Here is a 15,588-nt window from a genome sequence, read left to right on the forward strand (position 1 = left end):
GATTTTTCCCTACGTCCATTTTCGCAAAAGGGCCTTTTTTACAGACCCGCTAAAAATGGTTCGTCGCGCGTCTAAAACCCACGCCACTAGTGTAAGCCATTTTTCAGTGCGCTTTTGTAAAAGGACCCCTTACTTTTCAACTTGTTTCCAAAAAAAACAGAGCACGGACTATAAAAAATTCCATCCAGTCTAACATTCTTCAGTAGAGGTTGAAGCAACCGTGAGAAAGGCAAAGAAAAGGCAGAGGTTTCTCTAACATTTCTTAGCAAAAAGATTCTCATTTGCTAGATCATTTGGAGAACAAGGTTTTCTAAGTAGCTATAATACCTCAGCTCTACATGTTTTGGTACATACATTCCATGGTTTAAAGGGTGCCTAGCGTAGATGTAGGCTTCCAGTTTGCATGAAGATGACCACTTCAAGTTAACAGATGCTCCTTATATGGGAGACTCTCTATTAAAAGTGAAGATGAACGACACAATTGATATGACTAAACAATTGTCTTTAGTCATATCAATTGTCATCCTTTCTGAATATTGACCAGGTAGTAACTGCAAAATTTTAATACAGATTAGTAAAGGTGCCTTAGTAATGATGTATATCCCAGAAGCATACTGCAGGTAAAACAACATTCACTTTTCACTGACCTACTGCTTTAACATGTTTCATAGCTGTTTGTAAATTTTTTGCTTGTAAATTATTCAAACACATTTTCATATATTTTAGGATTTGAAATGAGAATTCTCTCATGTACTAACCATGACATCATATGCTTCCCCATTTCTAACAAATCGAGTTTGACTCTGGATTATGCCTTGCAACATAAGCTCTTTTAGGATGTCATTTGATGTCTGTCGCTCCCTTTCTTGCACATTTCCATATTTATTGATTAATCCATCACCAAATAACATGGCATCTGAAAATAAATAAACAAAGCCAAATTTGCCTACCATAGCAAAAACAATGATACAGTACAAATGGTCATTATGTTTTGATTATAGCTCAAGGAATGGACTTATATCAGATCATCATCAGACTCATAAATAAACTTCGTTCAAAAGAGTTGCTAAAACTCATATTTTAAAACAAAAATTTAGTAAGTGGTTTAATCTCACACAACTGTATGGTGTAAGGGGAAAGTCTTATAAAGCCACCGGGACTCAATATCTGCGGCTGGTATAATCATAGACAAAACCCCAGTCAACCAAATATTTCTTTCACATTATGCTCACACTCCATGTGCACATATATTTTTTGTTGAAAATTTTCAATATAATTTTCTGTTATAGCATTTCATACAGACGTTACTTTTGTTTAGGCAGGCAAAAACTCATATTTTGTCATTGAGATTCCATCATCATCTTCACATTTTGATATAAATATTGTCTTATTTCTGCCTCCATGTGCCTTCCTGTTTTCCTTCAACCTTACTTTGTCTCCTTCTGACAAGCCCCATAAGATGATATTTTCTATTTGCACTGCATGAAATAAAATTGAATATTGAACATTACTTCCTGGGGTGACATCATTTGCAGGCCACAACAAAGAGAAACCAAGGGAGCTGTGGGGAAAGTGCTGAAGAGGAAGCTGCACTTTTTGCTGTCAGTATCCATGATTCCCGCTGCATCCTCGCCTATCGAGGAGCTGGGACTTGCTGCAAGGGAAGTCCATGAAGAGTTACCTTGGTCTACCAGGCCAGCTCTGATGTGGCAGGAAGGAAATGCTTGCAGTGGAGAAATAGTCAAAAGGGACCAATGAACAAGTTGCTGATGAATCAGATCTCCAGTTCTGAGAGCCAGCCGTCTCTAAGTACTGGAGATTTGAAAGAGCAGTACCCTATAGTCACAAAAGCCCACAGAAGAGTCTTTTAGTCACTACCCCCTCACTGCTGCTGCAGCCTGGATCAGAGTTGGTGCCTAAAACACTGAAGGGGTCCCAGGAGTATCTGTTGGGGGGCCCAGAGGGGGACACTAAAGAGAAACTACTCCAGCTAAAATGAAAAATATTAAGAACCTCTGAAAATGGATTGCTGGTGACTGGAAGAGTTTATGAGGCCAGAGGTCAACAGATTTCCTTGGAGTCAGTCCCTAGACTCCCTCTGGTATTCAAGGGGACCCTGCAGTGACAAGTCTAGTTTTGATACTGGTTGGAATAGGTTTTCATTTTTCTGCATTTGAACTGCCACAGTGAGAGAAAATAAAGTTGCAGATTATGGGAAACAGTAGACTAGAACCAGAGGACTATGGAAATCATTGTCCTAATCTTGCTGTTCACAGGAGGACTGTTCTAACAAAGCTGGATCCCAAATACTATTTTCTGAGAAAAACTCTGCTGCTACTGAAACTGAACTGTATCCAGTCTTCAAAGACTAAGGCAGATAGATATCAAGGTATGTAAAAATTGGTCTTTTACCGCACCTTGATTTCCTATGGGAGTCACCAACTGGCAGTAGCTCAGGATTAGAGGTTAAGAACTCTCATTTTAAACGAACAACCCTGCTTGTGAGCCACTCCCCCTCTCTATGCCACCTGGCATCTTTCATTCCCCACCTGTCCCTGTGACCCACCAACCTTTTGTGGGCAGCAGCCCTGAAACATGCTGCCACTGGCTGGCACAGGGCTTCATGTTCTGCCCCCATATTCATGGAGGCAAGGGTGCAGTGTTATGTTTATTTAATATGAGTATTATTTGTATTTAATTTCATTATCTGTGTATTAGATAACACTGTGTACTGAAGCGTCCCACCTCCTTATAGTTTGCAGTATCCTGCGATTGACTCCTTGTGAACTTTCCCTATTGGCTTATAGGTCTGAGTTAGAGCCAGCCCTCCCTCTGCCCCTGCGGGCTGTGTGAGAGAGCCTAGTCTTGCTGGCATGCTTTTGTGCACAGCAGCTGTTATAGGGGCTGATCCCTCCTGAATCTTCTGTGATTCCATCAAAATTCTTCACCTCTTCCCAAGACATTTGCCCAAGTGCACATTTCTTAGGGCATCTCCCCAAGTCATTCCCCATTTATTTTCCCTAAGTTTCTCCCCCCTTAATCTGCTTTGCGTGTTATATCTTTTCCTCTCAACTGGGCTGAGGTTCTGGCCATCTCCTTGCCTTTGGAGTGGCTAGATACAGATTCAATGTGCAGAAAGCAACAATTCTCTTCTAAGCAAATGAACTGTAAGTTGGATTTTGTTTATTATAAGTGGTACAATAAAGATTTGCTTAAGAATTGAGAGTCTACTGGTAAAGCTTCTGCTTGGCGATGGTTTAAGCTAGCTGTTGAAGCTACTCTATATTTTGCCTAGAACAGCACGCTTCTCTTTGCCACATCCTGCCCTTTTTCACACAACATCTTGCTTCTGGTAGGCAGGACACAACAGAGGAAAGACCTGTGCCAGCCAGCACCAGCATGTTTCATTGCTGTCACCCACATAAACAAGGTTGGCGGGCTGGGAGGGGGGGAAGAGGAAAGGGAGAGGGAGAGAGAGAGATGATGGATCTCTAAGGTGGGGGGAGAGGGAGCGGAAGAGATGCTGGGATTTGGAGAAAGAGGCAAAGGGAGCGATGCGGAATCCAAAGGGGGGTGACAGAAAGGAGGAAAGAGAGAAGAACAGTTGCTGGATTCCTGGAAGGGGGAGGGGTAGAGGTGCTGGGACTTTCTGGAGAAGACGGAACAAGGAATAGAGAGAGAAGTAGACCCAAGGAGGTAGTGGTGGTATGTGGAATAGGAGAAAGGGAAACGTGTTGCCCCTCTCCCACTTTTCTATAATTGTATTTTAGTTCCTCCTCCAACCATTTTTTTCATATCTTGTCAGTATTTTCTTTATCCCTCTTTTTTAGCCTGTGAGCTGACCAGATGGTTTGTCCACAGAGCAGTATTGTAAGTCTCGAATAAACTTCAAACTAGAGAGAGAGAGAGCCATGGCTCTGGTGGGGAGGGGGGGGGGGGGAAGGATGAAAGATTCTGGGGTTGAGGGGGCAGAGACAGAAGGAAAGGAAAGATGCTGGCCCTTGGAGGGGGGAGTGGACTGTGTGTTAGGAAGAGAAGAGTGAGGGGAGAAGCTGGACATGAGGAGGGAAGTTACATCAGAGAAGGTGGAGCAGGCAACCTGTTTTCATCAGTGCCGCTGCCAGCAAATTTGGAGGACCACATGGCTTTGGAGAGGGAATCCCACAGTGGCCAGAAGGGACATCCAGGTAATTATACCTAAAAATTGTCAAAGAGGTAAATCCATATCATTTCAATGTCCACATTTTTTCCAGGACAAAAAACAGCAAGACAGGCGGTCCGCCAAATCCAATGTGGAAGGTAAACATTTTATGTTGAACTTCTAGGAGCGTTTAATCTATTAATAAAGACTGTTTTTATTTACAAGGTCTGCCTTGTTGTTTTACCTCATATTTTTTCCAGAACAGCATTGCTCCACTCTGTATCATTAGGAGGGAAAAACAAGCATTTTAAAGAATAGAAAATTATCTGGCAAGTCATCTTTCCTTGCCAAGGTCCACTAGAAGTGCCTGTGCTGCAGGGGTCACCTTTAAAGAAACTCTAATCATAATATTGAAATATGCTGCAGGTAGCAACATGAAATCTAATGTGGTATAGCTACCAAAGCAAACCAACGACAGTGGGAAGGTGGAGATGGCTTGAGAAACACCAGGTACGCAGGATGATCATAAATTGCTAAAACACTTTATTTCTTATACTCGCAATGACATCGTGCTACATTCGACATGGCACCGTGTTTTGGCACTAAGTGCCTGCCTCAGGGGTCACAAAATACTGATGTGTCCAGAGAAATATTAAAATATAGCAATGGAATATTGCTTCAACAATCATGTAGTTGGTCTTTAAAAAGACCTTTGTAGTTGTGATACTCCTATGGCAAACTGTTTACACCAGGAACGTAACTACGGGGGGCCACGGGGTCTGGGCTCTCACAAATTTCATCCAGGCCCCTGGTTTGGCTGGCGGGGGTCCCCAACCCCTGCCAGCCGAAGCCTTCTTCAGTGCCGGTCTTTGGTGCAGCCGCGTTCGCTGCTCTGCTCTTCTTTCTTCTTGCTCCTCCTGTCCTGTGCACGCTGATGCTCCTTTACGTGAAACTGAGAAGGAGCATTAGCGTGCACAGGACAGGAGGAGCAAGAAGAAAGAAGAGCAGGGCAGCGAACGCGGCTGCGCTGGAGACTGGTGCTGAAGAAGGCTTCGGCTGGTGGGGGTTGGGGACCCTTGCCAGCAAAGGTATTTGTTTGCAAGGGGAACTGGCAAGGCGAGGAGGTGAAGCAGGGGGGCGAGGAGGCGAGGCGGAGGCAAGGAGGTGAGGCGAGGTGTATGGGGGCAAGGAGGCAAGTCATGGTGTGGCGGGGGGCACTCAAAATGTGCCCCCAACCTCAAGCTCTGGCTCCCTCCCACCATAAGGTCTGGGTATGCCCCTGGTTTACACTGTTTACACAGACTACACAATTGTTGAAGCAATATTCCATTGCTATATTTTAACATTTCTCTGGACACATCAGTACTTTGTGACCCCTGAGGCAGGCAATTAGTGCCGAAACATGGTGCTGTGTCGGGTGTTGCATGATGTCATTGCGACTATAAGAAATAAAGTCTTTTACCAATTTAAGATCATCCTGCATACCTGGTGTTTCTCAAACCATCTTCACCTTCCCACTGTCATTGGTGTGACTACGTTCTAAATGGGATTTTTTCGGTTGTCTTCTTCTTTCATAGCTACCAAAGGCACAATATAAAGCAACCTACAGTGGACTTCGAGAATAATTTCTATGGTTAGCTAAACAGTTATGAAATTAAAATGAAATTTTCATAATTCATTCTTAGCTTCAGTTTGATCAATCTCAAACTTATTTGGCATAGAAAAATAAATAAATAAAACAATATTCTAAAAGATCCTGCAAATCAACTAATTCTAGTATATCTATTGTACATCTTTACTTTCCTTCCTTCTTGAAAAGTATTTCCCAAGCATTAGCACAGTACCTGCACTTACTGCTTGCTCGCTTTCTCTGGCTGGTAACACGCATGTTACGATACCAGGGATGTCTCCTATGGCAGGCTCATCTTCAAGTCCTACTCCACTGTCCATAGTCCCTGTTGACAATGCTGACCCATCCCGCACACTTGGACCAACCTGTCTGCGAAATGAATCATGATTAACCTGCAATGGAAGGAATGCATGAGATAGAAAACAGGATGTGCCTGTAAAGTATCATGACTGTAGAATAGGGCTGTCCAACTGTAATGGTATCAGTTTATTATTGAAATATGTAGCATGATATTTTGCTGGATCATATATAACAATATAAAAATACAGCTTTGAGATCAGCTAGCCTGAATTTCATCTCCCCTTCCCCTTTTCCTGGGGACTTCTGATAGCAGGACTAGTTAATTACAGACATTTAAGAGACAAAAGGGTACTGTGCTTCAAATAGAAATAAAACTCTCTCTGCCCTCCCACCTAAAAAGACTGAACAAAAGCATGACTAAGGTGGATACTTGAAGAATCACATAGACATCTCCACCAGCAGACAGATAGTCTGGAAAAGGCATAACTCCAGCTATTGATAACAAAGACTTCAGAGGGGAAACCATAAACAAGACATTTGCTTGTCAAAGGTATACCTGCCCCTCCCATCAGCTTTCAGACATGTGCAGAAAGGAAGGACTTGTAATGTGTATCTGCTCCAGAGACTGAGCAGGAAGCCTTTTCACATCAAAAGACCATTTGTCAGCAAGATCCAGACAGCAAGTCTTGTGATGTCATAAGACATGAGACCAAGATACCATAATGCCTTGCAAGTTATCCAGTGCAAACCAGGAAGCAGGTGCTGGGACTCTGTGATCATATCCTCCTGCAGCTTGCAAGATATAAAAGCAAAAGCTGTTTCCCCAAGATTCAGATTCTCTCTTCAGCTGCAAGCAACTCAGATCCACTCACTGCAGAAGCCCTGCTCCTGTCCTGCAAACATGTGCTTACCTCATGCTGTAAGGACTTGTAAGTAACATAACTTTTGATCTAGACCTGCTACTTTACTTTACCTTACTTAAGCACAGATTATCTGTAAAGATCTCTTTAAAAACCTACCTCTCATGTGCAATTGTATATTAAATCAACCTTTTTGAAGCTAAAAATACGGTCTCTTTGTGTTCTGAGTATATGGTATCTTTTATATATACTTAATTTATTTAATTTATTGCAATTATCACCTTTGGTGATTGGTGGAGAAATTAATATCCTAAAACTTATAAATACAGCACCTGCTCTTAAATTATAAACAGTAGCGAGTGCTCTAGAGCTCTTTCCCCCAAGTAAATCATTTTTTGTAACACAACCTTGGTCCTCAAGGGCTGCAATCCAGTCAGGTTTTCAGGATTTTCTCTAATAAATATGCATACGATCTATTTGCATGAATAATGAAAACCCAGCCTGGTGAGGACCAAGCTTGGACACTCCTGCAGTACAGCATCATAGGGCATTCTCCCAAACAAATTATTTGATTGACTTGTCTTCTCCCTGCTTTCCCTTTCTCCCCTCCTGCCACTCAGCCTGTCTTCCAGATACAGTGACAATGCACACAGTACATGCTCAATGTGGTGATTCCACCATAAACCTTGCAGGAGGACCTTCCCTGTGGCTTGTTTTCAGTAATTAAAGATGCTTACTATTTAAAGCATCTCAAAGTCTAAAATTTTTCAGTGCTTACCATAATATAACAGATGTCTCTCTTTTTCTATAAGAGCATCACAATGAACTGATTTGGTTGTTAGAGCATTCATTTTATTTCAGGGGCAAAGTAATAAAATATCAGTAAAAATCTGTACTGAGTTTTATTGTGGCTTGTTTACTTTCATATGTTTAAAATTTAGTACCAGATGCAGTAAGCTAAGGATATGCTTATGCATCAAGTGTTAAAAAATCAGCATTAATGGGAGGGGGGGGGGGGGGGGGGGAGAAAGTGCCCTAGAGAACAGACCTGTGCTCAGCTCTCTGTTTCTTGCAAGCGATGCCAAAGAAAAGATCGATGAAAGTTCCCCCCCATGGCTTCAGTGAAGGAACTAGTACTCAGTTCCTTAATCAATGTAAAATCGATGATGTCGCTGAACACTTACCAATTACCAGGGTATTCCTGCTCTAAATGAGGCATGGTGTGGCTGGGCCTTCCTCATCTCGGGAAGTAGCATTTTGCTATTCCCCGAGAGTGCCTTCCACAAATCCTGCATTGCAAAGGGAAAGTCACCTGGAAGAGTGTGGCGTGGGTTTATGAGAGCTTTGTGGTGGACTCCCCGGGTTTGGTGCCACTGACTGTGTTGGTGTCCTCTGGTCAGGGTGCAGCATTTGCAGGGAATTGAGTGGAAGGCATTGGTACCACCTTTAGGGGTGAGCAAGAGGGGACTTTTGGATCTGTGACGATGGAAGCTCTGTAGAACCTCAGATAGTCGTGTTTGAACCAAGAAGACCAACATCCTTTATTCTTGAGGAAATATGGAAGACAATAGTGTCACTGGGCCAGACTATAACATCTCAAATCTTGAGTCAAGCTGGTAAAATTAAGAGTTTGGAACAGAAAGTGGATATGTATGTATGAGTCATATTAAACTGTGTTTCAGGGAGGAGGCAAGATGGCGTCCGAGTGAGACGTGAAGGAACTAGCTCCTGTCCCAGCTTCTATCTTTTGTGGGAAAAAAAAACATATTCTTCAACACTAATGCCTAAAAGGAGAGGAAGACAACGCGCCAGCCCCGCGACGCCAGTCTTACCTGTTGCTGGAATGATGGATCGATTCCTTATTCCGGGTGGAGTGTCGGGAGCTGCCTCGTTGTTGCAGAGTTTGGGGAGAGGGTTGCCAGCTCTGCAACTTGAGCTTGAGACATCGTTTAGCCCCGAGCGGAGAGCACCACCTCCTATGCCGGCAGGGAACCCGAGGACGGACCAGGAAACCCCAGAGGAGGAATCTACGGGGCTTCTTGGCACGGGCGCCGACTCGAGTGAAACGCCGACTTTCCCCGCAATGGAGAACGCGGGTGTAGCAGGAGGATATCCCAGTCTTGGGGAAAATCGTGAATCACATCAGAGGCAGCCAGGGGAGACTTCCATTACAGACTTGGGCCTACTGAGTAAGTCCTTTTTACCTAAAAAACCTACAGTGATATCTTTAGAAAACATATGGGAAGCTCTGGTTGGTCTCGAAGCTTCTTTCTCGCAGAAGTTTTTACTTCTCAATCAACAACATAATTCTGAATCAGAAAAAATAAAAATGATGGACAACACATTAATAAAAATGGGAAAAGAAGTAGAAAAGAACTCACAATTGATACAAAACACTCAAAAGATACAAGCTGAGCTTATTAAAGAAAATCTTTTTCTACATAATAAAATTGAAATCTTAGAAAACACTCAAAGGTCTAATACCCTCAGATTAACAAATTTTCCAAAGCAATTGTCAATCTCACCATTAATAACTTTTAGAAAGTATCTTACTGAGATACTAAAAATTCCAGAAGGATCATATCCTCCAATCTCAAAAATATATTATATTCAACCTTTTCTTAAGAAACAAGTACAAGAACATGGAGAAAGATCTGATCAACATTCAGTGAATTTGGATTTGAATTTAACACAAATTTTGCAAGATGACAAAATAGGAATGACAACTGCTACTCTTAAAGTTGTTTTTATTTTACAACCGGATCGAGACTGGGTATTAAAACAATATTTTCTTAACAAAGACCAACTTTTCCTTGATTGTAAAATAAGAGTTTACCCAGATATCTCCAGAACAACTCAGAAGAAAAGACAAGAGTTCTTAAAACTGCGTCCGAAGGCAGTTCAACTGGGTGCATTATTCTGGTTGAACTTTCCTTGCAAGTGTGTTTTAAAACTTAATGCTGTTAAATATGTTTTCTATGAATCAAACCAATTAAATTCTTTTCTGGAAGCTAAACTGGCTGCTTTGCCAGTGACACAGCCAAGTACGGTAATAACATCGACTCCGCAATAGTATGTAAAATCCGGTCACTCTCCTCAGATGTCTTTTCTTTTTTTCTTTAAGTGATAGATGTTGTTAATCTACCTTAAATATTTGATTTCCTGAGAATTGTGAAATGCCTCCAATTGTTGGACTAAAGATGAGTAATAGATCATTCCTTAAGAGAAAACAAAGTTTAACTATTATTTTGATGTATCTATTTTTGACTTAAAATCATCTTTTCGACTTTCAAATGATATGTTGAAATATATTTGAAAAATTCAATAAACAAATTAAAAAAAAAAAACAAAAAAAACTGTGTTTCAGAATTCATTTGAAACTCTTATTTCAGTGCAATGAGTGGATACTTTTGCTTCTATACTGGTTAAGGGGCCACATTAACCTTGAACTTAAATGTTAAAATTTGGAAAATCAGATTCACAGGAAGAATCTTCATTTAATTAATTTTCCTCAGATACTGGGTATATTAGCACAAGAAGGGATAGATTCTATATATGGCGCTTGAAAAATCCATGTGGGAAAAAATATACCTAGGCGTATTCTCTAAAGTATGCCTACATTTTATAGAATAGGCTTAAATTTCTGTGTGGTATATAGAATATGCCAAGCGCCTCTCCACATGACAAAATTTGGTCACAGCCATTTACAGTGGGGGAAATAAGTATTTGATCCCTTGCTGATTTTGTAAGTTTGCCCACTGACAAAGACATGAGCAGCCCATAATTGAAGGGTAGGTTATTGGTAACAGTGAGAGATAGCACATCACAAATTAAATCCGGAAAATCACATTGTGGAAAGTATATGAATTTATTTGCATTCTGCAGAGGGAAATAAGTATTTAATCCCTCTGGCAAACAAGACCTAATACTTGGTGGCAAAACCCTTGTTGGCAAGCACAGCGGTCAGACGTCTTCTGTAGTTGATGATGAGGTTTGCACACATGTCAGGAGGAATTTTGGTCCACTCCTCTTTGCAGATCATCTCTAAATCATTAAGAGTTCTGGGCTGTCGCTTGGCAACTCGCAGCTTCAGCTCCCTCCATAAGTTTTCAATGGGATTAAGGTCTGGTGACTGGCTAGGCCACTCCATGACCCTAATGTGCTTCTTCCTGAGCCACTCCTTTGTTGCCTTGGCTGTATGTTTTGGGTCATTGTCGTGCTGGAAGACCCAGCCACGACCCATTTTTAAGGCCCTGGCGGAGGGAAGGAGGTTGTCACTCAGAATTGTACGGTACATGGCCCCATCCATTCTCCCATTGATGCGGTGAAGTAGTCCTGTGCCCTTAGCAGAGAAACACCCCCAAAACATAACATTTCCACCTCCATGCTTGACAGTGGGGACGGTGTTCTTTGGGTCATAGGCAGCATTTCTCTTCCTCCAAACACGGCGAGTTGAGTTCATGCCAAAGAGCTCAATTTTTGTCTCATCTGACCACAGCACCTTCTCCCAATCACTCTCGGCATCATCCAGGTGTTCACTGGCAAACTTCAGACGGGCCGTCACATGTGCCTTCCGGAGCAGGGGGACCTTGCGGGCACTGCAGGATTGCAATCCGTTATGTCGTAATGTGTTACCAATGGTTTTCGTGGTGACAGTGGTCCCAGCTGCCTTGAGATCATTGACAAGTTCCCCCCTTGTAGTTGTAGGCTGATTTCTAACCTTCCTCATGATCAAGGATACCCCACGAGGTGAGATTTTGCGTGGAGCCCCAGATCTTTGTCGATTGACAGTCATTTTGTACTTCTTCCATTTTCTTACTATGGCACCAACAGTTGTCTCCTTCTCGCCCAGCGTCTTACTGATGGTTTTGTAGCCCATTCCAGCCTTGTGCAGGTGTATGATCTTGTCCCTGACATCCTTAGACAGCTCCTTGCTCTTGGCCATTTTGTAGAGGTTAGAGTCTGACTGATTCACTGAGTCTGTGGACAGGTGTCTTTCATACAGGTGACCATTGCCGACAGCTGTCTGTCATGCAGGTAACGAGTTGATTTGGAGCATCTACCTGGTCTGTAGGGGCCAGATCTCTTACTGGTTGGTGGGGGATCAAATACTTATTTCCCTCTGCAGAATGCAAATAAATTCATATACTTTCCACAATGTGATTTTCCGGATTTAATTTGTGATGTGCTATCTCTCACTGTTACCAATAACCTACCCTTCAATTATGGGCTGCTCATGTCTTTGTCAGTGGGCAAACTTACAAAATCAGCAAGGGATCAAATACTTATTTCCCCCACTGTATGTCATGTTTTACTTGGTGTAAATCCTGATGCCTGAATTAGGTGCAGAGTAGGTGTATTCTATAACAATACGCACAGATTTTAGAAACGCCCATGTCATGCCCAAAACCTCACCCCCTTTTCAACTATGCAACTTAGAATTTAGGAGCACCACATTACAGAATATGCTTAGCAAGTTGTGCAAGTAAATTATAATGGCAATTAGTGCTGATAATTGCTTATTAACATCCAATTAACAGCACTGATTAGCTAGTTAACCAATTAAGTTATGCACATTATTATAGAATACGCTTTGATTTCCATGTGGAAATTAAGGTACCAAATATAGAATCCGGAGGGAAATGTTTAAAAGATATCTTATTGGGATTCTTTGTGTTCCAAAAGAGTCAATGCCTCCTGCCTCTAGTTTTGTTTAAATCTTCCTCCATATAAGAGAAAACCTGGAGATAGAGACTAGGATCATTTATTACCAATATCTGAGAGAGTGAGTGGGGGTGGGTTGGGGGTAGGGTGAGTGGGGGTAGGTGAGTGAGTGGGTGGGTAGGTAAGTAGATGGGAAGGTGAGGGAATAATTGGGTCAGTGGCTGAAATATAACAAAAAAAAAAAAAAACAAGAGGATATGGGATCCCAGGAGTCATTCAGACCTTTTGGTCCTGGGTTAGAGGCTGGTTAGCTCAGGGCTCCCATATCAGAGGGTTTCTAACTCAGGGGTCCTTAGGCAGATTCCTCTGGCTTGGAAATCTTGGGCTTAGATGTGCTGGGATCTGAGTTCCCTTTCTGGGAATCCCCTGTCTATGGGTTCCAACTTGGGGAGCCCAGGTCTCAGGATGCTGTGTTTTTGTTTTTTTATTTTCACTTTCTAAGAGGCCAATTTAAAGGGCTTTTTTCAGCATTAATACTCATATTAAATATAGGAGTAAAATTAGCATCAGAAAATATGCCTTAAAATTTAGGCAAAAAGTGAACTAGGGTTTTGGCATATTTTATTACACTGGAGCCTTTGCTTGTTTTGCAGTTCTCAAAAGTTCAATGATACATGTTGACTGATACATTAAAGTAACAGAAGAAAGGGTTCAAGAGTACACAAACAAGAACAGCAAAACAGAATCACAAATGGGCCTTCAAGAGTAGAACAATCAGGAGTCCTTTAATAAATCAATTCAACATAAGCTGTGTTTTGGCGTGTATACGCCTGCGTCAGGGGTCTGACAAAAGACATTAAAAACAATATAAACATATTGAAAAGTACATCAATACTGCATATGAGCTGGAGTTGATGCAAAAAGTAAACATACATCCAAATACATAAATAAATAATATAACATGTTCCATAAATATACATGCAAATATAATATGTATAGATAAGAGCAAAACACTATAAAGTGAACATGTTGAACTACGTTAGAGATCTTTGAAAAGTTCTAACTTTAGTGCTTCTGCCTTTTGAATTATTAGTGCAATTTAACCCTATTTTAATTTTTCACCTCAGACTTACAGGAGCACAGCACATCATAATTTATTATATGATTTTTGTTAGGGGTAGTTTAGGTTTTGATTTCTTATGTTTTATTATAATATATTGAACTGATGTATGGTTCTGTATTGTATGATGCTGCATTTGTACTGATGTTTTATTTTGTTTGCTGTAAACATTTTGGATTGAATTTTTGTTTGAGGAAGGTAATACAAAACAAGTATATTTTACCATAACATGGTAAAGTATAACATAGGCACCTGATGAGGCAATTAATTTTCCACCACTTACTGATAATTTATTATTACTGGCTTTGGATGTAGATATATTTTAAAGGCAGGATATTATTAAGTCGGACTAAATAACAGTATTCCTGTTTCTCCTAGAGAGAAGCTAATGAGATTTTTCCTTTTGTTCCAAATGTTGACTGTTTAAACAAAGGCTTTATATTCCACAGTGAATGTTTTAGCAGAAAAAAAAAGGACATTATGTTCCGATCTGATGAATGGAAGACTCAAAGCAGGGACTAAACTGGGGACTGTGCATTCAAGCCACTGAACTGGCCTTCACATTTTCTTGTAACATATTTCTGCTGAAAGTAAAAATGTCATGTCCTATATCAAATGAAATACAAAATACTGTATAAAATAACAAAAATAATGTAGGGAACTAGACAACAGTAATCATGTTTAATAAGTCAGGTTCCATAGAAGCCATTATGTTTTTAGAGTGTGTGTGACACTGTTTCTTGCACCTTGCAGGATCTAGGATGAGGTGAGAAAAGTCCTGAAAGCTGCCAGCTCAGAGGAAGAGTGACTAACACCATTTCCCCTTGGTGAAAACTCACCTATAGAATACATAAGTCCTTTTGGAAACTTTAACACGCTACCTTTTAGAAATCTAACTAGTTTCAAATCAGAAAGGATTGACTGATCTTCACAAACTGAACTTTTGTAACCTAGGGGAAATGGGACTTGATATACTGCCTTTCTGAGGTTTTTGCAACTACATTCAAGGCGGTTTACATATATTCAGGTGCTTATTTTTTTACCAGGGGCAATGGAGGGTTAAGTGACTTGCCCAGAGTCACAAGGAGCTGCAGTGGAAATTGAACTCAGTTCCCCAGGATCAAAGTCCACTGCACTAACCAATAGGCTACTCCTCCGCTCTCAAGCACTGATGATGCATTAGTCAGCTCCAGACCTTACACCAGTTTCTTTCCTGATATACCTTTTCGAATAGTTATATTACCGACTGGTATACGGGTACTGGAGGGAATCCCTCTCTTTACATTCGACTTCATTTATTCACTATTTGCCAGACAATCGAGAAGTTTGTTTTAGTATGCAGACTTTACCTTTGGTTTCTTTCCTCGGTTCCGTCCGCTCCGCGGGTCTCCGGTTGTACGCACAGCTGTAGATTCGCTGCAACCCATCTGTGCGCTCACAAGCGCCACCAGCCGGCCAATGCCTGCCCCCAGCTCCCGCTTCTTATAGCTTCCCAGGCAGCCGTTGCTAGGGACTCCGCTGTTGCTAGGGGCGGTTGCTACAATAAATGACCTCATTATGGCGCGCTCGGAATCTTTAAAAGTGAAGGACGTGATACTTGTGTCCGCTCTCCCAGGGTGGAATCTCCCATGTATGCGTCAGCATGATCTCACCCGTGGGGAATATAGCAAGGGGGGCGGGGGAAAGAGATATTAGAGGCCAGATTTCATACTGCCCGGGAAAATGTACTGGGGGAAGTTTGCAGTAGGGAGACAGTAGATCAGCAGTGTGAGAAAAAAAATCGTTGAACATTTTGTATAATTAGATCGGGCAAATCTGTGAGTGTCCAGAAAAAGGAGGACGGATTGAGCCAGCCGGGTTTTACTTCCATTGG

General features: G+C 41.6%; 1 protein-coding gene across 1 annotated transcript in view; it reads right to left on the bottom strand.

Annotated features, from left to right (window-relative positions):
• Positions 1-15,271, bottom strand: part of STMND1 (stathmin domain containing 1) — a gene marked incomplete at its 3' end in the record, with an annotated part of 35,292 nt that extends 20,021 nt beyond the window's left edge. Inside the window, exons 1-3 of the mRNA XM_030189209.1 lie at positions 15,065-15,271; positions 5,986-6,163; positions 759-916 (exon numbers count right to left, since the gene is read on the bottom strand). Coding sequence (XP_030045069.1) covers positions 759-916; positions 5,986-6,163; positions 15,065-15,271 — 543 coding nt within the window. The remainder of the gene's footprint in view (positions 1-758; positions 917-5,985; positions 6,164-15,064) is intronic.
• Positions 15,272-15,588: the final 317 nt, after the last annotated feature.

This window comes from Microcaecilia unicolor, unplaced genomic scaffold, assembly GCF_901765095.1.
Source record: "Microcaecilia unicolor unplaced genomic scaffold, aMicUni1.1, whole genome shotgun sequence".
In the NCBI taxonomy this organism is placed as follows: Eukaryota; Metazoa; Chordata; class Amphibia; order Gymnophiona; family Siphonopidae; genus Microcaecilia; species Microcaecilia unicolor.